A 27,635-nucleotide genomic window follows, 5' to 3' on the forward strand; every position below is an offset into this window, starting at 1 on the left:
TTCACACATTCCCTCCCCCTGACTTGGCCTAGGACATTGCTTCCAGACAGGGAGCAGTGACAGGCCAGCTGGGCCCCAGAGGGAAGACTGCAGGTAAGTCTATGACCCAGGCCCTGCCATCCTGAGACCACCCCCTGGGACCCTTTCTCTGTGCCTAGGGGAAAAATGAGGAGCTCCAGCTTTGGCTGCTCTACCCGTCCTCAAGGAACTGGTCGCTTCCAGAACCCAGGACAATGAGCAGTTCTCAGAATGTGATCTCCTGAGAAGGAGGGAGATGTGAAGGCAGGGGAAGGAGTGTTAAGGAATCAGGGGTCAGTATCTACAGGGACCAAGAGCCAGGGCAGGCCTGGATGCCACTCTCTCTCCTTGGAATCTCACCAGGAGGGAAGGGGAGCAGGGTTCTCTCCTCCAAGAGCCCTTTTCATACTACCCAATCAGCGGCCAGGGACCAGGGTGGAGTGCAGTGGCACCCTGTGCTTCTGGGACAAGCTCAGCCCCCATGCCAGTTCTGCCTCTGCCCTTCTCCAGTCCCAATGGCCCCGGCCAGTTCTGCAGATAGCTCGGCTCTGCCTGTTTTCCTGCACCTGGCTTCTCCTTACCCCTCAGTCCGGGACCCTGCACAGCCCCTCAATGTCCCTCCCCACTCCAGGAACCACCTGATCCTGGCAGCAGGAAGATCTGTTTCTCCAAAAGAAATGGATCAGCATCCCTGACTCTAATCCTCACCCTCTCTTGCTCCCGCCCACCCGACTGGGCACGTCTTTCTAGTCGCACCTGGCAAAAACTCAGGCTAGCAGAAGCAAAATGCCTTTCAGGGCAGCAGAGAGCCCCCAGCCAGCCTGCTGTCACCTCCTTTCGGAAGGGACAAAGCTGACACTGAGGCTTCTTGGGGCCCGAGGATGTCCTGCTAGGTCACTCAGACAAAGGGCAGATGCTGAGAGGCTGTGGGTTGTAGCGAAGGTGAAAGGCACAGCCCTGCCCATGGAGTCAGACCATCTGAGGTACCCTGTGAAGTGACCGTTTAAGGCTTTAGCTGTCACTATTTCTGGGTGACTTTTGCCCTGGGCTCTAATTCTCTCTCCTCCTTGTGCCTCCACTTCCACGGCATACTTCTTTTTTTCCAGCTCTTAAGACCTGTCCATTTCTCTGACATAGACAGGATGTGTGTATACACACACACACACACACACACACACATATGTATACATATACATATATGTGTGTATATATATACATATGTGTGTATATGTATATATGTATATACACACACACACGTGTGTGTGTGTGTGTGTATCTCCCATCAACTGAGTTCAAAGACCATTCCTCGGGGCATGAAAACTTTCCCACATTCTCCACTTCTTCTGGGGCCGGGTTTGCAGGGTTAGTGGGGGCTGGGAGGGATATGAGCCATTCCTGCTTCTCTGCCATCTGTCTCCCTATAACGACCCTCCCTGATGGCAGAAACCATGTCGCATGATAACCTCACATGGTCAGAATTTCAAAACCGGCAGGGATCACCAGCACCAACTGGTCTCACTCACGAGCAAACTGAAGCCCACAGAGACCGAGACTGGGGAAGGGGCCCCAGCCCTAGAGCCCACATAGCCACAGACTCCCCGTGTGACTTGGCACATGCTGTAGTCTCCACCATCGGCTTTCCCTGATAAAGAGTCATTTTGTATGAATTCAGAACAATACATTAAAGCTCTAAAATCGGGGCCCAAGGTTGGAGGAGGCTCAGGGACAGTGCCATCTCTTCTGAGAGCCTCGGGCCTGCCCACTTTGTGACAGTAGCAAGTCATGTGGCTTCTTGAAGTTTCCCCACCTGCCCAGCAGGCGTCAGAGCCCCTCTTCAGAGGGTTGTTCTGAAGTGTAAATGAAGCAGGACATTAGCCCAATACCAGACATTTAACAGGCTTCTGATAAATGAGGATTATGATGATGAGGTTGAAGCTTCTGGATGATGGGGATGGCATCACTATTTTAAGAATTGCCGTCATCTCTAGCACAGTGTTGGGCACTAGTAGGAGTTTCACATGTCTGTGATATGCAAAACACAAGGGAAATGAATGACTGAGCAAACAAGCCTCATTTCTTCCCCAGGGTCTTGGGGCGAGTAAGTGATGTGCCTGGGATCGCATGGACCGGTTGCGATCACCTTTGGCCCAGCCAGGCTGCTGGGGATGCAGGTCCCGGAGAGGCGGAGCGTGGTCCATGCTCTGAGTCCTCTCAGGCCTGTGGCCCCGCGGTCCCAGTTCTGCCTGTACAGGATAGTGGTTGGGACAGCTGTGAACCAAGGTCTGCCCAAACCACTCTGCCGCTCCCAGGCTTCCCTCTCGGGCTGTGGAGAGGGTGCAAGGATGTTCTCCTTTTGGGGGGCGTTCCTCCAGCCCCAGGATTGCACCCACGGGCTCATGCTCCCAGGCAGCTCAGCACGTGTCGCCTAGGAGAAAGAAGAGGGTGGGTTGGGAGAAAGATGGGATGAACAGGGGTGAGCTTCTCCGAGCACGTGGTAAGCCTCAAACCACCCAATGAACTGGAGGTGTGCATTGAGGTGCCCAGACTGAGTTTCTAAGAGCCTGCTTAACAGCCCCCTGCTGACCCAGCCACTGTGCCGGGGGACTAGTGCCACAGGCTGGCTTGCTAAAGGACCGACCTGTTCTGTGAGAAGCTTCCAACCCTGAGCGACCAGCTCCTCTACCCTCGGTCTGCCTCACTTTGTGCCTTGCCCTGGGGGTCCAGTAATCTGGGAATGGCCTCACCTCCTGAGACCCGGGGGCCCTGACCCTGAGAGGGGCTGAATCTCCCCAGGGAGCTGGCTGACTGGCGCTGTTTGGAGCCTAAGGGAGGAGTTTCAGGTCCAGAGAAGTCCACAGACTTGTCCTGTTGGTCCCTCACCACTCTAGGAAAGTTCTGCCCGCCAGCTGCCCCCTCCCTTGGACCAAGCCAGAGCCGTGCGCCGATATTTTTCTAAATCTCTCTGCCCAGGAGGTAGAGGAAAGGAGAGGGAAGAATCGGGGGAAGGGGAGTGGCTAAGAAAAGGGAGAATGAGAGGTAAGGAAGAAAGAAGGAGAAGAGAAAGGCGGCCTTCATGGTGGATGGAGCAGGTCTGTGGATGGTCCCAGACTTTGTGGAGGACGTGGAGCTTCGGGAGCTGGGGGAGCTCTCTTCTTCTGGTTATTAAGAAGTCAGGGCCCGAGGCTCCTTAGATATCATCCAGGTCAACCACCTGATCTTCCTGAGAACCCCGAGGGGATGGGAACCCAGTTCCAGAATGCACTCCAGCGCCTTTTGCATCCCTTCCGTCATCGTGTTGTTGGAGGTCCGAGTACCAAAAAGGCTCCAGGGCTAGAGCAAAGGGATGCAGGGTGCTCTACAGGGTCTGGCCTAGAGTCCTGCAAGGGGAGCCCGGAGTGCAGGTGAGGGCCAGGCCCCTTCCTGGGAAGCCCCACACAATCCTCTAACCTGGGCCCAAAGCAGCTATAGCCCGGAACTCGTGTCTGGTTACTGACAGGTGGCGATGCTGAAGGCAGGGTCCAAGTTCAGACTAAGCTGACCTTGACAGGAACACTGAGGCCGCTAAATGTTTACTAAACAAACCCTGTCCCAGTCTCCGTTTTTAAGATTCTCGGTCCCATGCCGTGCATTCCTTTATCTGGAAGCAGTAAACAGTAATACACACTCAACAGTGGACCACCTCTGCGGGTCAGCAAAAATCTTTCCCATCCCTAACATGGATTATTACCCCTACGAGCTCTAGCAGGACCAGCTACCAAAGGGGAACAGTGGGTCAGAGGAAAGGGGACTGGGGACTCCTGGACACACATCTCCCCAGGCCTCCCTCTCAGCCTCCTCCCTGCCCCCCCAGAACACTGCAGCCACATGGAAAGCCATGGGGAACAGTTGGGGCTTTTTATAATCTTTATTTGTTAACAGTTCAGGCTATTTTTTTTCCGTGCTTGCAAGAGATGCCAAGGCCTCATGAAAAAGTTGTGAAAAAAAACAAGTCTATTTTGGGGTGATCAGCCTCCTCTGAGCTTCTCACTTGCAGCTCTGCGGGGCTCCAGGAACGAGCCTGTCCTCTCTCAGAAGGTCTGCAGCTTGCTTGAAGTGAAGGATCTTGGGCCTTGGATGCACTGGCCAAGGGGGTGCATTTTTGCCCCCGGCTTATAATGTTTCTGTCTACAAAGCCCAGCAGAAGTAATACTGTATAGCTTCTTTCTGCAGAAGGCCTTCCTCATGGCGGCTCCTAGTGTACTGTCCTGGGAAGTAACAGCCCAGGAGACTTGGGGTGGGGGATCATGCATCTCCCCTGTGGCATTAATGGTGGTGGTACCTGCAGCTCTTAAAAGATCCAAGCCAAAAAGCGCTTCGGTATCTCCGCTGAGCGAAGAGAGGCCGCAGGGCCTCTGCATGGAGGCCCCAGCTCACTGTGGCTCCCGAGGAGGCAGGGCCAGGGTGGTGGTGGGCCTTGGGTGATTGGGCAGAGGGGTCTGCATGCTCAGATCTCTGCCAGCAGGGACCGGCGAGAGCCGGGGCTGGCGAGAGCCTGGCCAGGCCAGACCAGGAGCGGCGTCTTCAGCTTCTGCTTTGAGCCACCCGGCCAGCCCCCGCAGTGTGGTGTAGGAGGGCTGCAAGGGGGCCGGCTGGGCTTTGAAGATCCAGGCAGAATTCTCGTTTGCTCTCCTTTCACTGTCTCACTGGCTTGTTCATTTACTCATGGGGCGCCAGGGCCAAGGCGGGCATGGGGTTTTCCAACCCTGGTAGGTCAGACTGTCAGAACTCCACACCCTCTGTGCTGACTGCTCGCCATAGGCAGCCCAGGTGGCCGGGGCACAGATGGGAGATGGGTCCTCCTTGACCCAGTGGGCATAAGTCCACGAGGGGGAGAAAGGCAGAAAAGAAGGAAGAGTGAGAGGGATCACACCGTCTCTGATCTCGGCCCAGGAAGCAGCATGAGAAGATCATCTAGTCACCCCCTGTCTTCAGGCAAGTCGTGTTATTATCCCAATGGAAGACCAGAAAGATTAGGTTCCTTGCCCGAAGTCACACAGCCAGTTCCTAGTGGAGGAGAGACTAGAACTGAGGTTGGTGCCAATTACTGCAATGGCTGCTCCTCGGTTTTGGTTTCTTTTTACTCTGGGCTCTCGGGGCTCTTCTTGTCCACATCCCTGCCCACTGGACTTGGGGGGGGCGGTGTGGGGCTGCTCTTGCCTTAGCTTTCTTCGGCCTCATTGTCCCCTGTCCCTGGAGGCTTGTCACAGAGATGCCCCTCCATTACCCTTTCACTACCTAGTATGAACTGATTCCGGAGGAATCCACCAGGCCTCTTCAAGCCCTTCCTTCATCATTCCCTCTCTCTCCTGAAGTTCTAGAATTTTCCTTGGTTGAACTTGTCCCAAGACTGTGATTAACCTTTTAAGGAAGCTGAGGATGGGGATCTCTGACTTTTCCTATGTTTCTAGTCCCTTCCCACTCTGCCCCCAGATACTTCCTTCTTCCATCCTCAGCCTTGGTGACCATCCCTCATCTTCTGCTGGGTCTAGTTTGGATCAGGAGCATCTTCAGTGAAAAGGATGGCCAATAAAATATAGACCTTCCATGCTAGAAACCCAGAGGAGATATCCGTGCTGGATAAGCTGGACCCCACCCTTGTACAGGAGAAAACAGGCCCAGAGAGGAGAGAGAATTGCCCACTGTCACCCACCTTGGTGAGGACAGAATCCAGGCCTCCTGATGGAACAATGACTGCTCTTTTCAAATTACCAAGTTCAGAAAGGTGCAAATGCCTGCAGCATGGTTCTTTACCCTTAAGGAGCCCCTTGACTTTCTAAGATGGACTCTGTCTTGGCCTCCAGGCTGAGCATTTCAGCCCTGTGGGCCTGGGCAGCAGGAGCCATGCTCTTGCCCTGAGTAGACCCTCAGTTTGGGCTGACTGAGCTGGTGGCATATCTTTGGGTAACTCACAGTGTGTTCATTCCTTCTCTCACTGTCTTCCCCTGCCCTGCCCCATTCACTTCTGTCCAGCCTCATGGAAACCTGGAGGGAACACAGAGCCATGGCAAGCCAAAGACAAGACCGGTACAGCCTGTGGAAGACCTCTCTGGACAGCATGTGAGTAGCCCCTGGGTGGTGTCAACTCCCTCCTCCCCAAGATCTCCACCCAAACATTCAATCATCCATCAAGCGTTTATTGAGCTCCTGCTGAGTACGGGTTGCCAGACCAGGAAGAAGGAAAGTCAACTAAGCACGGTCCCTTCCCTAAACAGTTCTTAGGACTTTGAAGAAGAGAGAGACCCAGTGACAGAGCAGGGTGATTGGTATTATTAGGGGTGCACAAAAGAAGGGCAGGGAACCTTGCCAACTTTGTATGGGGTATTCCTGGTGGGTTTCCTGGAAGAAGTGACATCTAGGCTGAGACTTGAAGGAGGAGTAAGCATTTTCTTCACCCCAGGTGAAGGGGTGGGAAGAGCAATGTTCTGACAGAACTGTTTGAGGAAAGGCCCAGAAGGGTTCTGTCTCTTATGAAGACCTAGTGGTGCCCCTTGTGTCCTAGACCTGGAGGCTGAGAGATTCTAGACTTTCCAGATTTGGCTCTTTCACCCTGAAAGAGCTCTGCATTTTGAGATACCTCTGCTTCTGCTCTCAGCTGGTACCAGGCACAGCGTGGCAATGCCACGTGTCCCAGACCACATGCTGCTCTCCTAGGGGAGAGGGGCAGGGTTTTGTGTCAGAAGGCCTGTGGGGTGGGCTTGGTCGAGGGTAGAGAAAAGAGAGATTAGGAACCTGCCAAGAAGAGATAAGCTGGAACCATGTGTGAAACAAATGGAACGCGCAGGTTGGAGGAGGACACACTGAGAGAGGTCCGCATAGCTTGAGTGGCTCTGGGCAGGAGCCTTCGAGATCAGGGAGAGGGGGGCTTGTGGTGCTGGCTGTGCGAACCTGCCACATAGGTGCTCTCTTGAGGACCGGGCTGGAGAGTTTTCTCCCCAGAGGAGGCCTCCTGCTCACAGTCTTCAGGAAAGTGGCAGCTCATGATGTCCTTGACGAGAGTGGATATGGGCATCATTGGTAGGGGTGCCTTGTGGGAAGAGGTTCAAGGGGTTTACATCACTGGGAAGGAGGAATCACGAGAAGGCTTTTCTGAGGGAAGAGAGGCTCTGACTGGGAATGCCTGAGAGGTGATGTGATCAGAAAGAACTCTGGTTTGAAGAAAAGCTGCAAAAGGATTGTGTGCCCAAAGTGGCACTGGGAATTAAGGTGTTGTCCCCCAGCGGAGCACCTGGCTCTCTCTGCCTGAGACAGTTTACCCAATGTGAGCAGGGGGTGCAACTTCATTTTGCCAAACTTACACCTTTGAACCCCAACAGTGCAGCCTGGTTGGGCAGTGAGGTTCAAAGGCTGAGCTGGTTCTTTCCCAGAGACTCCATAGAAGTAGACCTGGAAGCCCCATGATTTGGGGGCAGTTCTGTTTTCCTGCTTTGTGCTGTCCTGGTGCCATACCCGCTGCTGGGTTGTGTGAAAGTTGAAGCCAACAGTCGAGGGCTCTGGACCTGGCTGGGAGCAACTGGGTATCAGTGGGAGAGGCTATGGCCTCCTGGGGCACCCATGCAGAGATGTCATGCTATGGTTCTCTCTGGGGAAGTGACTTGTGGCACACAGAGGATAGGCTGAGGCTCTTCAATACCAAATATGTGGGAAGGACACACCTGTCCTTTTTTTCCCCCATGCATGTATTCAAACCAATACATTCTGTTCTTATGGAGACTGATTCCTAACCAGAAGAGTGAAGCAGCACACTCAGTCATCCCTAACCTCTTTTCCAGCTCTAGGCAGGTTCAGAAGGAGGTGGGGGAAGCACTCTCCACTAATCAGGCACTTCTTGAACATAGACCAGGCCAGAAAGCACATTTATCACGAGCACCTTAATGGGCAACTTCCAATTACATGCATTCATAGATGGAAAGCATACTTCAGAGAATACAAAATTCATTTTTATTTGGCTTTGGGGGGGGCAATGCATTTCTCTTCCTAATTATATTTTTGCATAAACTAGCATTAGCTGGATTTGCATTCTCAGAGCGCATGCATGAGGGGGTTAGGTGGAATGCATGTCAGTCTGGGCTTAAAAAATTGTCCAGAGGTAATTGACAAGATGGATAAAACCAGACTGAGCTGGCTACTGTAATTACCGGTAGTCAAGATCATCAGAATCAAAGTAGCCTTGAACATGGAAACTTCTTTTGAGGACTGCTCATTTACAGATGTCATGCCTTATAACCTCTTTGTTTTACAGGGGAATAAATCGAGACAGGGAGCCCCAAAGTGTCTTAGACTCCGTCTCCAGGACTAGTGTCTTCATGGCATTTCTTTTAAGAGGCCGGAAGATGTTGGTAAACTCCAGGTGGCAATAGGATGGGTGTGGGATGGAAACAGAGACTGCTGAAGAGGGAGGGAGGGGGAGAAGGCCTAGATGAGCGAAGGTACAGGTGACAGACTGACCCACTCTAAAACTCCTGGCACAGGTTGTAGCTGAAGAGCTGGTGATCAAGGAAGGAAGGCCCGCAGGTGCCAGGAAAACTCTCAAGCCAGAGGAGGGCCTGTGTGAAAAGGCTGTGTTCCTCTCCCCAGGGGGGCCAGGGGTGGAGGCCTGGGTTTAAGGGGGAAGGAAAATATGTCACGTTCTCCTCCCCTAACTCGCATCCCTTCCAGGGCTAAGATGCGTCTCGGAGGTCTTACTCAGCCTCCTGGAGGAAAGGGGGAAAACCTGTGTGAGTCCAGCGAGGTCTTGCGCCTTGCCAGGTAGAGGGAGGAGACCCACCAGCGGTGGTGAGCCGAGACCCTCCCAGCTTCGTCCCTCCGGGCTCGGGGAAGGGAGGGCGGGCGGGAGGGAGTGAGCGGCGCCGTGGGGCGGGGCCGGGGCCGGGCCCGCCGGTCGCCCAATCCTCTTCTTTCTCCGCCCCTTCCCCGCCCCCAGACCCCTTTCCACCAACTGAGCTCCGCGGTGGGCGGAGCCTGTCCCGGCCGCCGGCCTGGGTGAGATTTTTGCCCCCCGTTCTTCCTCCCTTTCTTTCTTTTTTTATTTTTTTTCCCTTTCCTTTTTTTGTGAATGAAAACGGGAGGTCGCGAGCGGTCCCCGGGACTGCAGCGCTAGGCGTCTTCGCGGCCGCGCCTTCGGAGCGGGCCCGGCGCGTAGCGGCGGCGGCCTCGCCCCTCTCCTCCCCAACTGCGCGTCGCCTCCAACCTCCGCAGCCAGAGGACCCGCGGCGGCGGCGCGGCCCAGCCGCCCGAGGTCGGCGGCCGCGCGCAGCCCACTCCAGCGTGCCTCCATGACATTGGGCGCCCGGGGCGCGGGGAGATGCTGATCCGGAAGAGGCAATGGCTGCAGTGCCGCGCGCGCGGCCGCTCCCGGCCCGCCGTCCGGCCTGGGCTGCTCTGTCAGAGTCTCTGATCTAGCGCGACCCGGGCCCGGAGCCTGTAGCAGCGGCGGCGGCAGCAGCGGCAGCGGCGGCGGCGGCAGCAGCGGCGGCGGCGACGCCGGCATCGACCTAACTTGCACGCGCGGAGTGACCCCAGACATTTCACTAAAATGAGCGTGCTTAGCAGGAAGAGATGTGTTCCTTACACTAGAAATTACCCCGTCACATGTAGTGGTGTAAGTAAATGATTAATTTCTATTATGGCCGGGTTGCAAGCTGCCTGGAAACGCGCCGCTTCGCCCTCCTGTGCCCTCCCCGGTCCTGTCTGCGCCCCTTCTGAGGACCTCTCCAACCACCACCACCCCTGCAACCCCCTCTCCCCTTGGCTATAGCTTTGGCTGCTGGGGTCTCAGGGGCGGGGGACTAACCTTTTCTGGGTTTTTCTAGGGAAAGGAAGATGACTTGATTGCCTTGACATGTCGTGGCCCTCCTGTTTCCTCATTTTTTTTTAAATTATTTTTATTTCGTGTGTGTGTGCGTGTGTGTGTGTGCGTGTGCAGAGCAGCGTGTCAGGAATAAAGGTCCAGAGTGGTGGAAATGTTTCTGTTGAAAACCAATGGAATTTGGATGTTTTGCTCGCCGTTCCGGAGAGATTTCTTTCAACCCAACTCCGTTGCAGTGTGTGCATCAGAGTTCTGGCAAACTATGGGAGACATGCTTAGTGTTGTTTGTTGATGTTTGAGAAGGTTCTTTTTGTGTGTTTGGGTTTGCATTTTTTGTTCTTTTGAACATTCAAGATCCCTTTGAGCCTTGCGGTCCACTGGATCTGCAGGAGGGATTCATCTCTCCGCCTTCCCCAATATTACAATGTCAGCCAGCCCTGCGAAAAGCCACCCTCTCTGGTCTTCTCTTCCCGATTCCCCCTTCCTCCTCGATTTTTTTTACCTTCGTTTTGAGGATATTCCTCTCTTTTGCATTTTGTGAGATGCAGGATGTGGGATATTGGTTGCTAGGAGACAAAGCAGGCTCCCAGGGAGATTCTGTCGTTTCCTTGACAACCAGACTAGGGCAGCCACAGATGAACAACCTCCTATCAGCTGTGGGAGGGAAAGGGGGGCTTTTCTGGGCTCTGCAAAGCGTGTGTGTAGGGGTGTGGGGGTGGGAATGGTACCCATTGAGGGTTGTAGCTAATTTGAGCACACCTGGGTTTTTGGCCTGGCCTGAGTACACAGAGCTGGGAGAGCAGTGGGCCAGAGGCTGATTGTGGACAGGGGGACAGGGATCAGTGGGACAGGGTGGGGAGGGAGCATCTATGTGACTCTGGGATCACTGAGGGAGAGGAATGAATTGGAGACTGTGATTCCTGGGGCAGGATGGCCAGGAAGCCATAGTGTATGGAGGTTTGTCTAGAGGCTCAGAACGAATGAGGATGAGGCAATTGTGCGGAAAAGTCTAGAGTCATTGAAGGAGAGAGTGCCAGAAGGGAAGGGGAAGTTGAGAAGCTCATTGAGTGGGTTGTATCACCATACATCAGCAAGGATACAGTAAAGTAGCAATATTCTAGAGCAAAAATTATATTACTGCTGGCTTTGGCACGCTATCTCCAGTCCAGGATCCTCGTGTAAGACAGGCCTGTTTCGACTAAAGAGTTTTGCCTGCTGGCTTAATTGGGCCAGGCTGTATCTTAAAGAGAGATAGAATTACATATATAGATATGTAATCTAGCATTATATAATACCAGATTACATAAGAAGACAAATACCTCCTTTCTGCCCAGGCTCTCTTGGCACAAATTTACCAAGATTTGGGAAACTTTCTTCCAAAGCCCTCAAACCCATTTTCCAGAAGGGCAAACTGATGCCCAGAGAAGCAAATTGACTTGCCCTTTCCTAGATCTGAAATTTCCTAGATCTGAAGTCAGGCGGTTGGGACAGGGGTGGAGTGGGTGAGAATGATAAAAATAGAGAGGGAAGTCCAAGGACAAGCAGGGGAGGGCTGTGGAGGGCTGAAGAGTGGATGGGAAGGGGCTGCTCAGCCAGAGGACCCCCCAGCAGGGCTGCTGTCCAAACCCCTGGCAGTGTTTGTTACCTTCCTACTTGTTGGTTGGCTCTCTCCTCCTTCAACACAGAGGCGCATGAGCTGTGCAGGGTTATTTTAATCATAAACTCTGATTTTGAAGCAGCATTGATCTTCTTGTGTTCTGGCATCCTCTTCATGGTACACATGCTCCTGGATTTACAAACTGACGCCCCTCCTCCTCCGTCTCCTCATTGCCCCTTCTGCTTCCACACTCACAGGCCATTCGAATCTGAATTTGAGAAGGAAGTTCTACTGGCCAGTGGGTATAGTCTTTCTCCTCCAGCTCTCCATATTCGTAGTGGGGAGTCTGTTTTGTTCTTCAGCACATATAGGAGACTATAGCCCAGGTGATTTCTTCCCAGTTGCCTGACTCGAGACCAGGAGCCTTCGAAGTGGGGTTCCTGGTCCTCAGCTCAGGAGAGAGCAGGGAGGAGGCAAGATGGTGGTTAGGACCTGCCCCACCAGGGAGGGTGAGGAAGGTAGAGGAGACCGGAGGAATCCTGCAGACAATTGCTCTGGAGACCGGGGAGGAGCTGCAAGGAGACCCCTTGTTGTTTGGAGTTCAGATCCTGTAAAATTCCAAAAAGGAGGAGGTGCTTGTCTCATTGAAAAGTCCTTGCTGCACTTTTTGCTTAGGTTGCTAAGATGTACCTACTCGGCAAATCCCAGTTGCCATGTTACTTGGGTATTTCAGTTCTGCATTCCTGCATGCTGGCATCCAGTTACAGCCCGGCAGGAACGGTGCTGCTCAGCACTGCTGGTGGCCCTGGCTCTCTGGCTGGATGGCTCAGCAGTGAGGGCGCCTCCAGCACCCTTAGGAGCTCAGCCTTCCTGGGCCCAGGAAGGGGTTCTCCGAGCTGCTCCAGACCCCCGCTGACTTAATGCTCACAGGGAGTGAGAGCAGGAGCAGGCCCATGACCTAGGTGAAACCAAGTTCCCTACCATTGTCTGCCTTGCACTACCCCTACCTCTTCCCCTCAACCCTTTCAGATGCCACTGGGGGACTGCTCCCGAAAGTCCCTTGGCCCTCCAGCTGAGGGTCCCTTCCTGGTGACAGCTTTTTAAACACTGACATGACATTTCAACTACAGAAGGACTCTCTGTTCATTTGAGCCATCCCCCTCTGGATGGACAGGGCACTCCCTCTCTGCTCAGCACAGAGGGAAACTGAGGCAAGCATTTGCTCAGAAATTCAGGCCCCAGCTTCTGACCCTCTGCTTCCCCCAGCAGCCCCATTACCCACGCAGTCAACTGAGTGAGCAGCCTTCCAGGAATGCCAGGGGTCTGGGGGTTTCAGCCTGAGAATCCTCGTCCCTAGGAATGGGAAGTTCTGAAGGGGGAGGGGGGGAGTATCTCACTCTCCCTGGGGCTGCGTGCAGGATGGTTAGAGGGCATGCCTGAGTAGGGGCGGGAAGGCCCATTGGCCATGGAGTGAATAAGTCACAGGCCTGTTTATCTCTACTGCCATCTCAACTGGGCCTGCACCTGAGTGAGCCCTCCAGACAGCATGACTGGCTCCGAGGAGGGGAGGGGATGACCCTGGGCTACTCAGGTGCCTCCAGAGGGACTGGGAGGAAAAATTCTGGCATCTCCCTGAAGGAGGCTGGGGGTGGGGCTGGGGAGAAGACACTAGCATGAAAGTGTAGCCGCAGCTTGAAAATCCACCACCAGGAAGGGAGGGAGGCAAAGGTAGAGGGCAGGAGAGCTGCCCCCCAGCTCTGACAAGTCCATTAAATTTTAAAGTAGCCCTGCCCTCCGGCATGCTGGGAAGGGGTGGGGACCTGGCCGGGACTCTGCATCTCTCAGCTGTTTGTTGTTCTGCTGCCCAGAGGAGGAGAGTGTGGGTGAGGAGTGAGCCTCCCAGGCGGGCTGTCCTTTTCCTGGGAGAGTGGGGACAGTCCTGGGCAGGTTCTGCCTCGGGATCTCTCACAGGCCTCCCCCAGCCAGAAGTCCAGTGGGAGGATGGTGGCAACAGAAGGCCCACGAGCGGTTCACGTGGTGCAGCCGCTCCTTGCAGCCTGAATGGGCCCCCAGCTTCTCAGGCCCCGCAGAACAAGCGCCCGGAAAGCTACCCACTCCCTTCGCCCCCTCTCCACTCAGATGCTGGCTGAGGAGAGCCGCTGGCCCTGGCCCTCGGGGAGCTGGTGAGCGGAGCTGTCCTGACCACGACGCTCCTCTCCCTCAGGTCCCAATTAATGGATTCTGACATGGATTATGAAAGGCCAAACGTAGAGACCATCAAGTGCGTTGTGGTGGGAGACAACGCGGTGGGCAAGACCAGGCTCATCTGTGCCCGGGCCTGCAATGCTACCCTCACCCAGTACCAGCTGCTCGCCACCCATGTGCCCACGGTTTGGGCCATCGACCAGTATCGGGTGTGCCAGGAGGTAAGGCTGCAAGGCCGCTCGGCTGGGGGTCCGCCCCGTGTGTTTGGGCTTCTTCCCAAGCCACAGCTCAGTGTGTGCAAACACGGCCGGCCCGCCTGGGCTGAGCTCACGAGCTCACTCACAGAGGCCCCTGGGGATGGGGTGGGGGCAGCTGAAGAGGAAGGAGCCCCAGGAGAGAGGACTGAGGGGAGCCCACCCCAGGGGAAGTATCCTTAACCATTTGTGTTTTGCATGGCTGAGATGGTGCCTGAGACCCAGGCTTGGCTTAGGGCGGGCATCTTGTGCAATCACAGCCCCCGGTAAAGGGGAGGTGTTGGAGAGATGAGGGCAGAGAGGAAGAAAGAAGCTGTTGGCCAGTACCAAAACCAGAGGCAGGTGAAGTGGGGAACAGGGCAGGCCCCCTGAGATCCCTTCCACCCCAGCACAGTCTGCCCTCTCCGAGGCTCTTCGCTTCTGGCCAGCTTCAAGCCCACTCCTGCTGTTGGATCTGCAGAGATGGCACCCAGACAGGGATGTTCTGGGCACGGCACACAGAGGGAGCTGCCCGGACCCTAGCCAGCTCTGTCCCTCCACCCCCATGCTGTCTGGGACCCCCAGGGATAAGCCGGCGCTACCCTGAGCTGACATGCAGAGGCCCCTAGAACCATCGCCCCTGATTCCCACTCCTCTCCCTCCCTGCCACACCCCACAGGTGCTGGAACGCTCCAGAGATGTGGTAGATGATGTCAGCGTCTCCCTCCGCCTCTGGGACACCTTTGGAGACCACCACAAAGACCGTCGCTTTGCTTATGGGAGGTGGGTAATGCCTTCGGGGAGCCAGGCGGATGGGTCTCCCCTGCTTTCCCAGGGAAGAGCAAGGCTGGGAAATTTCAGCTGGGTGGAGGGAGCAAAGAAGGCAGCTCGGCAGACCTCACGGGGGAGGCAGTCCGGGGCCGTGGAAGGAGCCGGCTTTGGAGTCAGGAGGCCTGGTTGGACTCTCAGCCTTGCTACCTGTCAGCTCTGTGACTAGGCACAATTAGGGGAACTGTTCTGAATTGATTTTCCTCAGCTGTGGATTGTAAAGTGGTGATTTCTAACCTGTAAGATAGCCATGAGGTCAAAAGGAGGGTTTTTAAAAGCTCTAAAATGCTGAATTAGAGGTCTGTAAATTAGGGGTCCTATTAGTATACATTCTGTGAGCTGATGCCTATGACCGATGGGAATGTAGTGTAGGGTGGGGTGGGTATGTGTGTTCACCCTTGTTCCCAGGGCAGGCAGCTGACCATCAGCTTTCCCTGCCTGTAACCCCACTCTCCTACCCCCAGATCCGATGTGGTGGTTCTGTGCTTCTCCATTGCCAACCCCAATTCCCTCCACCATGTCAAGACCATGTGGTACCCAGAAATCAAGCACTTCTGCCCCCGAGCACCTGTCATCTTGGTGGGGTGCCAGCTGGACCTGCGCTATGCGGACCTGGAGGCTGTCAATAGGGCCAGGCGACCCTTGGCTAGGTAGGGGGTGCCATTGCTAAGGGAAGGGGAAGGAGGAAGACAGAGGGAGGGGGTGCATCTCCATGGCTCCCTGTTCAGCCCTGACGGAGTCTGCTCGGCCTCACATCTCACCCTTGATTTGAAGCAAGCCATGCGGGGGCCCAAAGAGTGTCCACTCATTCATTTATTCACTCATCCATCCGTGCATTCATGCATCTGTTGTACCCTTTGTGGGCAATCCTGGGCTGAGCACCATGGGAGGGAAGGAGAAAAGGTGGTAGTCTTTGCATGAAAGGGGCTTATGAACATGCTGGAAGATGAACTCCATGTATGGCTGTGTTAAAAACCAGCGTGGAACACTGCATGCTAATTGCCAGAGAGGGAGGTGGTGCTGCCACTGCTTTGAACTGGGGAGGGCAGGTGGCTGGCATAAGTACGGAAGGCTTCCTGCAAGAGGAGGGGTTGGAAGTGGGCCCTAAAGGACTGGTAAGATTTGACTAAACAGAGGAGAAAGGGCAGGAATCAGACAGAGACAGATCCTGAGCCATCCCCTGAAGAACAGGCAGGCTCTGGAGAGCTGCCTCTCCCCTCTTCTCCAGTTCCCCCGCAACATGTTTGGTTTTCCTTCTTGAACCTGCCAGGCCCATCAAGCCCAATGAGATCCTTCCCCCAGAGAAGGGTCGGGAGGTGGCCAAGGAGCTGGGCATCCCCTACTATGAGACCAGTGTGGTGGCCCAGTTTGGCATCAAGGACGTCTTTGACAATGCCATCCGCGCCGCGCTCATCTCCCGCCGCCACCTGCAGTTCTGGAAATCCCACCTCCGCAACGTGCAGCGGCCTCTGCTGCAGGCGCCCTTCTTGCCTCCCAAGCCGCCTCCCCCCATCATCGTGGTGCCCGACCCCCCCTCCAGCAGCGAGGAGTGCCCCGCCCACCTCCTGGAGGACCCGCTGTGCGCGGATGTCATACTGGTGCTGCAGGAGCGGGTGCGCATCTTTGCCCACAAGATCTACCTCTCCACCTCCTCCTCCAAGTTCTACGACCTATTTCTCATGGACCTGAGTGAGGGGGAGCTGGGGGGCCCCTCGGGCCCCGGGGGCCCCCGCCCAGAGGACCACCGGGGTCACCCCGATCACCACCACCACCATCACCACCACCACCATGGCCGGGACTTCCTGCTGCGGGCGGCCAGCTTTGACGTATGCGAGAGTGTGGAGGAGGGTGGGGGCTCGGGGCCTGCTGGGCTCCGTGCTTCTACCAGCGATGGGATCTTACGTGGCAATGGAACAGGTTATCTGCCTGGGAGGGGCCGGGTACTATCTTCCTGGAGCCGAGCTTTTGTGAGCATCCAGGAGGAAATGGCAGAAGATCCTCTGACCTACAAGTCCCGGCTGATGGTGGTGGTAAAGATGGATAACTCCATCCAGCCGGGACCCTTCCGGGCTGTTCTGAAGTACCTGTACACCGGGGAGCTGGACGAAAATGAGCGCGACCTCATGCACATCGCCCACATTGCCGAACTGCTTGAGGTCTTTGATCTGCGCATGATGGTGGCCAACATTCTCAACAATGAGGCCTTCATGAACCAAGAGATCACTAAGGCCTTCCATGTCCGCCGGACCAACCGGGTGAAGGAGTGCTTGGCAAAAGGCACCTTTTCAGGTATGGACTGTGCTCAGGAAGCGACTGCCAGAGGGCAGGGGCCTTCCCTCCCATTAGCCTTCGGAAGAGTCCAGGTCGGTCCCCTCAGCATTCTGAGTCATCTCAGCTGCTGATGTCCTTGAGATACGGTGGCCCTGCTCCTAAAGCCTCATCCCCAAGCCGGGGAGCGTGGTCATATTGCGCTCTCCATAAGCGGCTTCAAAAGGAAGTGGGCTGTCTGGGGACAGTTGGTCTTTGGGATGGGTTCTCCCTCATTCTTTCACCACATCCTCACAGGATGCCTCTTCTCCCTGACAGATGTGACCTTCATCCTGGACGATGGCACCATCAGCGCCCATAAGCCCCTGTTGATTTCCAGCTGTGACTGGATGGCCGCCATGTTTGGGGGACCATTCGTGGAGAGTTCCACCAGGGAGGTAAGCTAGGAGGGAAACAGGTGGGAAGGAGAAAGAGATCTTCACCCTTCCCACCTGAGGCATCTGCCATTTTTACTGGTACTTCTTCAGCACTGACTGCGTGCTTGCCCACCGCGGAGTGCCAGACTCAAGACAAGTTTATGAGCTAGGTCCCATAGCCAAGGATCTTACGATATTTCAAGATAGGGGGATCATAGTGACATCTTCACTTCATGGTGTAGAAAGCACTTTTGATACATTGTCTCATATCTCACCTCACACACAACTTCTACACATGGCTTCGTGTTCCCACTTTATGAGGAAGGATGAATCCATCACTGTTTTAAATGTAGGTCTTACTATTACTTAGGTACGGTGAAGCCCACAGATCAGGAGAAAATTGCCATTGGGCAGAGAGATTTTTGTACTCTCAGGCCTAGGGGACCAAACAGGGAAGCACCAGGGTAAGTCTGGAGGCAGAGGGAACAAAGGGAACAGCGAACAGGAGTTGTCACTGCATTTTCTATGTGAAGGAATGAGTGAGGCAGGGTGAGCAGGCTTAGGACTGGCTAGTCTGAATAATTTCAGCAGGCTTTGGGGCTTTCCCAAATGGTCTGGTACCTGGCCTTGGGGTGACTAGGGCAGGGGAGAGTGGCAGAGAGAGGGAGCCTGATAAAGAAGATGGCTGGGGTGTAGACTGGGTTTGGTTTGTTTGCACGGGAAAGGCATGCTGACTGCCCCCTTTCCTAATGCTAAGATCAGCTAACCCTGGGAGGGGCAGCCCCTCATGGGGTCAGCATGGCCCCAGATGTCAAAGCAGCAGAAGACAATTAAAAAAAAGGATGCTTCATTCACCTTTCCCTCTAATCAGCGCTGCTCCAACACGACTGTTCTATCACTGTTTCAGGCACTGAGACTGGAAACTAGGAGCTGGAAGGGGCATGTCAGTGCATTCTTAGAAATACTCTTTCACTCTGTTCTGTCCTTTCCCTTCTCGTGGCCGAGCAGGGTGGCTCAGGCTGAGGTCCTTGTTTTGTCTCTTTTCCTTGAACTCCTGTACTGTTGGTTGTCCACAGTCAGCCTCACAGTTCCCAAGGTCCAACTTTGTGCAACTCCCTGAGGTTCTGAGGGTCTGCACGCTGTTTCCTCACCTGGTCTGGGATTTCTCTTCTCCCCACCTCTCCTCAGCCCCACTGTGTGCTAGTCCCTTAGTAGGAGCTCAACAAACACTTGAGGGAAAGATGGGAGGACAAACAGCACAAGACAGCATCCTGTGACATAGAATAGCAGTTTCTTTTTTCTTTTTTTTTAGATTTTTATTTATTTGACAGAGAGAGATCACAAGTAGGCAGGCAGAGAGGGGGAAGTAGGCTTCCTGCTGAGCAGAGACCCTCCACCACCCCATGCAGGACTCGATCCCGGGACCCTGAGATCATGACCTGAGCCTAAGCAGAGGCTTAACCCACTGAGTCACCCAGGTGCCCTTAGAATAACAGTTTCTTAAGATTTCTGGGAATAAAGTCCTTCCGGAAGGCTCAGTGGAGAGTTGAGCTATGAGCTGGTCTCTGATCCTGAAAGCATGAGTGGATTTGCCTTCTGTGAGTGTGAGACGAGGCGCTCTCTGGAGCCAGAGGGACCAGCCTGCCCTAGGCACTTCTCGGTACCATAGAAGCAGCCTTCAAGCTCCAGATGACTCCCATGCAGCCCGGAGAGACTCGTGTCTGATGAGAAAGCAGTTTCTGTGGTAGTACTGCTCGGAAGAGATCCCAGGGGCCCAGGCAGCCCGGGAGAAGCCAGCTGGGGTTGGCTTTGCTCCTTCATAGCCCTCTTGCACTGCCCTCTGCAAGGCCAGGAGGGGGCCCCAGGGTGGGTTCAGGGGGCAGGAAGCATTCCTTCAGACACCTTGCAAGCCAGCACGGCTTTGGAAGCATGCCAGTGAGAATCCTGGTCCTTTGGTTTATTTATTAAAGCTGTATTTATTTAGAGAGAGAGAGGGAGAGGGAGTGCACATGGTGAACCTGGGGAAGAGCAGAGGGAGAGGGAGAGAGTCTCCAGCAAACTCCCCACTGAGCGAGCGTGGAGCCCCATGCAGGGCTCGATCTCACGACCCTGAGATCACGACCTCAGCTGAATTTGAGAGTCTGACGCTCCACCCACTGAGCCGCCCAGGCGCCCTGAAAAACATCCTTTTGAAATGTCAGAGTGCCGCTGACTGGGGTGGTCAGCACACGGGCTTGGTGCAGGTTTTGCCTTGGGAGACAGGCCTCGGGGGGCCTTCGGAGCTGCACAAGGGTGGCTCAGGGACAGCTGCCCGTGCTGGGGAGCCAGCGAGAGGGCAGGGGGCCTTTTGAGTTTCCCCAGCCTGAGCTCGTCCTTCCGTGCAGCTGGGCCTTCCTGGGCCTTGTGTCTCCCTTCCCCTCAGGTGGTGTTCCCGTACACGAGCAAGAGCTGCATGAGGGCCGTGCTGGAGTACCTCTACACGGGCATGTTCACCTCCAGCCCCGACCTGGATGACATGAAGCTCATCATCCTGGCCAACCGCCTCTGCCTGCCGCACCTGGTTGCCCTCACAGGTACACGGGGACCCCTCTTGGGGAGAAGCCCTGGAAACCCACCCCACACCACCCCCCTGAGGTCCTGATGTCTCCTCTCACCTGCCTCCCTCCAGGGCACAGGCTGCAAGCAGCAGGGGATGGTGTCGACATAAAGGGAAATATGTCGATGAGCACTGGGGTTTGGGTGAAGACAGAGATGTAAAGAAGTGCATGTGAGAGGCAGGATGGTGTCACGTGATAGGCTCTCTGCAAAGGGCTCTGAGCCCCAAAGAGCAGTCTCCAGTTGACGACAGCACTGGTGTTCTGTCTGCCTGGCCGCAGTGGGGCGAGCTGATGTGGAGAGGAATTGAACGCCATTCTCATTGCTCCCCTTTGGTTCTCCTCCTCCTCCTCTGCCTTCTTTCCTCTTCCTTCTCTTCCTTCTGCTCTTTCTCCTGCTCTGCTTCTTTCTTCTTCCAAAAGCAGACAATAAACATTGACCCGCCACCCCAGGTCCTTGAAAAGCCCGGGAGACGGTGAGAGGCAGAAGGCAGCTTTTAGATCAGGCCACCTGCAGAGGCCCTGGGGAGGAGCAGGACCCAAAGCCACAGGGCAACCAAGCAGCAGGCAAGGAGGGGCAGGTCAGGGGCCCAAGGGGCTGGAGAAGAGGAATGGTGCCATCCAGATAAAGGGAGTCTGGGGCCAGTGATGCGGGCAGGCAGAAGACTCCCGTTGATGTTGGAATTAGTCTTTGCATGGTGTAGGTGTTGGTGTTGGTCCCCGTGCTGCTCTTGATATTGGGGTTTGTGTTCTTGGGCAGGTCAGGGTGCAGAGAGCAGGGCCTTAGATACTGAGTTGGGATTCAGGGAAGGACCTAGCATCAGAGCTGCTGGGGCTCCAGACCGATGATTAAGACTGGGACTCACATAGGAGGAAAATAGCAATACCATGATGAGAAATTAGTTGATTGGTTTTTTTTGTTTGTTTTCTTGGGTTGTTGTTGTTGTTGTTTTTTAAGGATTTATTTATTTATTTATTCATTTGACAGAGAGAGAGAGAAAGATCACAAGTAGGCAGAGGCAGGCAGAGAGAGTGGGGGAAGCAGGCTCTCTGCCGAGCAGAGAGCCCGACACGGGGCTCGACCCCAGAACCGAGATCATGACCTGAGCCGAAGGCAGACACTTAACGATGGAGCCACCCAGGCACCCCAAGAAATTAGTTTTAAGATGGTGCTTGGGGGCGCCTGGGTGGCTTAGTGGGTTAAAGCCTCTGCCTTCGGCTCCGGTCATGATCTCAGGGTCCTAGGATCGAGCCCCGTGTCAGACTCTCTGCTCAGTGGGGAGCCTGCTTCTCCCTTTCTCATCCTCCCTCTCTGCCTACTTGTGATCTCTCTCTCTCGCTCTCTCTTAAATAAATAAAATCTTTAAAAAAAAAAAAAAAAAGATGGTGCTTGGTCATAGGAAGAAGGAAGAAATCATTGATCAGAATTTGAATGTGAAGAGCTGAGCCTACAGAGAGAGTCCAGGGGCTCTAGTTGGAGACACAGAGGGCTTTAGGGTGGGGAGCAAGAGAGAAGCTTCTAGAGATCACAGCTGAAACTGTATGTCCACCAGAGCTGCCTCTGGAAGGTGGTGTGGTCTTCACAGAGCACAGACAAATTCCAAACTCTTGGACCGACTAGTTCAACTTTTGAAAGACTGTCTCCAAAGAAATGACCCAAAGGCAAAATACATATAAAGATGTTTCTGTAAGTTTGCTTCATCACAGTGGGCGATCAGAAACAAGTCAGCTGTCACAAATGTTCAGCTGCGCCGCTGCGTGAAGAGGCTTATAGAAAATAACCACTGAAGGACTTTTCCTGGGCAACGGTCCGTCCGTACTATGAAGCATGCAGACGTGGGTTGTGCACGTACCTTGTCAAGGATCGGCAGGAAATGCTGAGCATGGTATAATTGGTGATGCTCTAGGTTTTGGGAGATAGGCTTTCTATGAAGTTATTGATTCAAGCTTAAAACTTGTTCATTGTTCAATAGAGTGCCAGTGCAGGAAGCTTATGTTCAGCTTTACAAATTATTACAGAGTCGAAGTCCCAGATCAGGAGCTGGCACCTTGCCAGCCATAGCAGAAGCCCTCTGCCTGGCCCCACCAATCACAGGTCTTTCCCCATCCTCAGGAGGAACACTTTGCCTATTGCTCCTTTGTCAGGTAGACTTTTTATTGGCCTTACTTCGTGTTCCTTATAGTTTTATCTTCCGTGTGTGAATCCTTAAACACCATAACATGGTCTTATTTTTTAAAAGCCTTTCAAATTTCTTCTAATCTGAAAGTGCTTGTCCATTAAAATTTTTCTCCCCTTGCAATTTATCTATTGGAAAAAACCCACTGATGTTCCAAAAAATCTAGATTTTTCTCTGATTGGCCATTGGATCTAGGGGCTTGATCAGATTCATATTCAATTTTCTTTTGCCCAAACTACTTCTTAGGTTATTCCAGTTCTGTTTTGTTTTAAGATTTTATTTTTAAGTAATCTCAACTCGATCTCAAGACCCAGTGTGGGCCTTGAACTCACAACCCCGAGATCAGGGGTCGTATTCTCCACCAACTGAACCAGCCAGGCACCCCATTTCTGGTTTTCATCCAGAAGCCTTTTCTCCTTTTGCAATCTTTTTGTGATGTTAGCAGCCACTGAGCATCATTGCCTGGATCCATTGATTTGTGAGGCATAAAGTGATAATATTCCAATTCAGTCATTCCTTATCTTTTGGACTACTCTGAGAAAGAGCAGCTTCCCCTCACCTGATCTTTGCTTACCCAGTGTTATGGTTCATATAGGAAGAGCGAATGAATGCTTGGTTTTATCCTTTCATTTACTGGTTTTCGAGATTCATTTTTTTCCCTTCACCCTTTGAGGGTGCCCAATTAGTTTTTGCTTTTAAGGATTATTACAGACATACTCAATTGGCTTCAAATAATCACAGTCATCTTCCGTGAAACTGAAATACCACACTGCACCTTTTGCCAGCAGAGTCTCTTCAAGCTGGCACCAGAGTGAGCTTTCTGGTTATGTGGTATAACGAGATGTTCCTGGTTCTTTTTTTTTTTTTTTTTAATTTCCTGGTTCATTTTATACATCTCCTGCCCCAAACCTCGAATCAGTCACTTCTCTAAGAAGTCTGTTTACTATAGTTGGGCATGGTATTTCAAGACTGTAATCTGAGCACTTGGGATGCACATTACTACTGTATTGTTTCTGGAGCTGGGAAATAGATTTTAAAGTTTGTTTATTCGAGAGGGAGAGAGAGAGAGCACATTAGGCGGGGAGCAGAAGGAGAGGAAGAGAGAGAATCTTAAGCAGGTTCCGTCCCCAGTGCAGAGACTGACGCAGAGCTCGATCTCATGACCCTGAGATCATGACCTGAGCCGAAATCAAGAGTCGGATACTTAACCGACTGAGCCCCCCGGGTGCCCCTGTGAAGATAAAATGCCTCTTGAGTTTATACTGATACAATCAAACTTCAGGATTAAAAGCATTTACTTCTTTAATGTAAATGTTTAAAAATAAAATGTAAGGTTTGTTCATGATTTGTGGTCAAGTTTCAATGAACACAAAAAACTAGACTCACTCCATAGTTGTAATTCACAGTTCTCAGCAGTCCTGAGAGTTACACCCTCTCCCGTCAGTGCCAACAGCTGGTTCTGCCTAGGGCTTTCACCCTCCATACACCAGACCACTGGGTACAGCGAATGCACAGAACAGTTCTCCTACGTGGCTCTAACTCATATCTACCTCCACTTCCCATCCCCAGTCTATTGGGAAAGTCTTGCTGTAATCCCAGTTTCCCCACTGGTGGAGCAGACTTCAGTCACATGTGGGCTTTCCTGGCCTGCTGGGACTTGCCACTGGCCCTCCTCTCTCTCTCTGCCCTGCAGTGGAGCCCGGCCGGAGGGATAGGTGAGGGCATGTCCATTCATGTGACTCTTCAGCTGATTCCTGACTGTGTGTGTCACAGAGCAGTACACAGTGACCGGGCTGATGGAAGCAACACAGATGATGGTGGACATTGATGGGGACGTCCTCGTGTTCCTAGAACTGGCTCAGGTATGATGGCAAGGGAACACCTCTCGCCAGAATTTTTTTTTTTTTAATATTTTTATTTATTCATTTGAGAAAGAGAGAGACAAAAAGAGCACAGGCAGAGTTGAGGGAGAAACAGACTCCCCACTGAGCTGGGAGCCGGACGTGGGGCTCGATGGATCATGACCTGAGCTGAAGGCAGATGCTTAACCATCTGAGCCACCCAGGCACTGCTCTCTCCAGCATTCTTGACTCTGGGCCCTGTCTGCCCACTGGTGGTGGCTGAGGAAGGCTGGCAGGTGGTGGGTAGGAAGGGAGCCTGCTGTGAGACATGGTTCCCTTGTCTCTTGAGCAGGGCCCATCTCACGCCGGGAGGAGAGGCTGGCCATGGTGGGAAGGTCCTGAGGCATCGTAGGACCATAGGGCAGGGGACAGAGGCCCAGTCTTGTGTGTAAACGTGGTTGCAGCATGCTGAGGTCATTGAGGACTCTTCATCTAAAAGGAGCTACCCCCTTCCTTATTCCCAAGCAGACAAGCAACGCGTCTTGCACAGCCCTCCAAGTGCAGAATTCTGCCCCCAGAAGCCAGCTTCTGAAGCAGACGTTGCGGCTTTGAGGCACGCAGATGCGGCTGGGGAAGTGGGCTCTCTAAACCTGGCTGTTTGCCCCTCCATGCAGGCCGCCTGGCGGGTGGAGGAGGACATCTGGTGGGGGGGAATCTAAGGAGGACAGGCACAGATGGAAGGCACCACACACATCTGTGGATTTCTGTGGGTGCTGGGGACAGGGCTGCGGTGACGTGACAGTGGCGTTAGTGGGGCAAGGAGCAAATTCAGGGTTTTCTCACGCTTTTGTGTGGGTTTGCCTCCCAAGATGGGCTCATTACAGCTGCAGGGCTTTGCCCCTCTGCACGAAAGCTTTGGCAGACCCCATACCCCAGGGCTCCAGCAGAGGTGCTTTTCTCTCTCTCCCCAGTTCCACTGCGCATACCAACTGGCCGACTGGTGTCTTCACCACATCTGCACCAACTACAACAACGTGTGCCGCAAGTTCCCCCGAGACATGAAGGCCATGTCCCCAGGTGAGCATCTCCTGCAAGACCAGCCCGTGCTCCCCACTACCCCCCTGCCCCCCCCCCCCCATGCCACAGGGCGTCCAGAAGCAGCCAGAGATCCTGGGGCTGCACTTGAGCTCTTGGCTGGGGCAAGCAGCTGGCAAAGGTGTATCAGGCCAAACGGAGGGGAGTCCGGGAAAACAGCAGGGCAGCTGGGAACCTCAGGTGATCCACTTTACCTCTCTGGGCATCTGTTTCTCACAAGTACAAAGAAGGTGTTGGGTTTCTGGTATTTTTTTTTTTTCCAGGGGTGGGGGTGCATTTTGGTATTTCAGACTTGGTGTATTTTTTTTTTCAGAGTTGGCATTTTTCAGACAGGACTCCACAATAAGAAATAGATTTTGTTGTGAGCCAGTGCATGTAGAAAAACCATGTCCATTGTTTTTAATGCTGCTCATGACCCAACATATGGATTTCACAACCTAGAAATGGGCACAGCTTGGTCCACCCAGGTCCAGGTATCCTCAGAGGTCCCTGTGGTTCCACTTCTGCTTAATTAATGTCCCCAGTCCTGGAGCCCAGCAGGAACCGCACAGACTCCCGGGAGCGGTGTGGTAGCCTGCCCGAGTTCCTGCCACTCTGTGTCCCTCACATCTTCACTGGGCACCCCGCTGTCTCCTTTACCCCTGTGGGCATTTTCTTTCCAAACCACAGCTTCGAGTGCATCACTGCCCTGGTCCAAACCTTCCACACCTGCCTCGCCTTCTAGAATCAGTCTGAACCCCTCTGCCTAGCCATTCTGTCCAGGCTGACCTTCTTTGTCCTTCTGCAGCCCTCCCTCCCCTTCCCGCAGAAGCCAGCTCAGCCTCTCGCGGCCCTTCTCCCTCTTCACGCCCGGCCCCAGCCCAGTTCATTCCCAGCACAGTGAGGCCCATCCAGGCTGTTCCTCCATCATGGAGCCCAGCAGAGTGGAAGTGCCTTTCTCTGGCACTGGTGCGGGCTTTCTAGAAGAAGCTCTGTGGCTACACAGAGGGCTCTGACAGCAGGACTGATACTCTGGTGCTGGGACTGGGCATGCCCTGGTTCGAGGCCCCCAGGAGGTCCCCAGGGCAGGGGCGTGGGGGTGGGGGTGGCCCCTGGATGCCCTCCATGTCCCAGACTCCTTGCGCCCGTCTCCTGCCCGCCTTCTAACCAAGCTCTCTGGCGTTGTGTCCCAGAAAACCAGGAGTACTTCGAGAAGCACCGGTGGCCGCCCGTCTGGTACCTGAAGGAAGAGGATCACTACCAGCGGGCACGGAAGGAGCGTGAGAAGGAGGACTATCTCCACCTGAAACGGCAGCCCAAGCGGCGGTGGCTGTTCTGGAACAGTCCCTCCTCTCCGTCCTCTTCTGCAGCCTCCTCGTCATCCCCATCTTCCTCCTCGGCTGTGGTCTGAGACGCTGCCATCCTCTTCTGACCCTGCTGCTCTTCCCCCCTCTCGCCTTTGCCCCTCTGCTCTTCTGCACCGCCCCTCCACCTTCCAGGGACAAGGGGACCCACGTAACCAGGACCCCAAGGGCAGAGCTGTTCTCACCAGCTGACGTAGCTCAGCGAGAGAGGAGGGGGGCCTTGTGGATCAGTGCAGGGACCCCCTGCAGGGGACCCTAGTTCCAGAGCGGGGTGGTAGGCTGACAGCTACAGAGAGGCAGGGGGCAGGGAGGGCGCAGAGAGCTCTGGCATCTGACTCTGGCGTGGAGAATGCTGGGGTCCATGGGAGACTCTCCCAGCCAGGAAGCTGTGAGGCTCGGTCTGTGGAGGCGGCCCCCTCCCAGGAGTGGCTGTGCACAGAGAGGGTCTTGTCTCTTGGCCACATTTTTCCAGCCACGGACCTGAGGGTAGCAGATGTTTTGTGGGGCGCCTACTCAGATCCTTGCTGGAGAGGTCAGGGTAGAAATGAAACTTTCAGACCCAACTTGAGGCTTCCACATCCTGGGGTGAAGCTGCTGAGGACATGGGTGGGAAGGCCCTCCCTCCCTGGGTGTGAGTGTCCAGGCCTGATCAAGGATGGCACAGCCTGGTCTGAGCTTTCGGTCTTGGCGCAGTGAGAAACTTCTCCCTCCCCGTCCTTGCCCCACTCAGATCCAGAGATGGGAACCGAAGGAAACAGCTGGAACAGGAGAGGAGAAAGTTGGGGGGGGTGGTTTCTGGGTGCAGCAACCCCATGCTCTTCTGGGCTGCTCCCCCTGCCTCTGGTTAGCACGGCTTCTTAGCACGGTGGGGCAAAATCAGCAAAAAACAAAACGAAACAAAAACAAAAAAAAACACAGAAAAACCGAAATCCCAAACAGCAGCAAAATCACCCCAACAAAAACATGTTGGCTTCTATCCCCTCGAAGAAAAACAACAGAAAAAGACCCTGTAGAGCTTACAAACAGGGGCTTCCATGTTGAGGAGATAACAGTAGAGACTGTAAAATAATTCCAGAGCCTTCGGGAAAGGACTCATCACCCACTGCAGCTGGGGATGCACAGGCCTTGCTGGCCGGCTCTGAGGATGGCACAAGTTCTGAGTTAGCACGCTGGGAT

The 27,635-nt window shown here is 54.1% G+C and overlaps 1 protein-coding gene across 3 annotated transcripts; it reads left to right on the plus strand.

The window, feature by feature from the left end:
* Positions 1 to 27,456, plus strand: RHOBTB2 (Rho related BTB domain containing 2). 3 transcript variants are annotated; one of them, XM_032332163.1, is made up of 11 exons: positions 2 to 93; positions 6,028 to 6,114; positions 13,684 to 13,885; positions 14,577 to 14,680; positions 15,190 to 15,375; positions 15,996 to 17,014; positions 17,312 to 17,430; positions 19,832 to 19,982; positions 23,954 to 24,042; positions 24,993 to 25,098; positions 26,289 to 27,456. In XM_032332163.1, the coding sequence occupies exons 2-11, from the start codon at positions 6,032 to 6,034 to the stop codon at positions 26,504 to 26,506; spliced, it is 2,277 nt and encodes a 758-aa protein (XP_032188054.1). In that variant the 5' UTR covers positions 2 to 93; positions 6,028 to 6,031; the 3' UTR covers positions 26,507 to 27,456. The 3 variants fall into 3 exon arrangements, with proteins under 3 accessions (XP_032188056.1, XP_032188054.1, XP_032188055.1); XM_032332164.1 differs by lacking the exons at positions 2 to 93; positions 6,028 to 6,114 and adding an exon at positions 8,713 to 9,655; XM_032332165.1 differs by lacking the exons at positions 23,954 to 24,042; positions 24,993 to 25,098; positions 26,289 to 27,456 and adding an exon at positions 23,874 to 23,953 and having other exon boundaries at positions 1 to 93.
* The last annotated feature ends 179 nt before the right edge of the window (positions 27,457 to 27,635 follow it).

Source organism: Mustela erminea, chromosome 2 (assembly GCF_009829155.1).
Source record: "Mustela erminea isolate mMusErm1 chromosome 2, mMusErm1.Pri, whole genome shotgun sequence".
Lineage (NCBI taxonomy): Eukaryota > Metazoa > Chordata > Mammalia > Carnivora > Mustelidae > Mustela > Mustela erminea.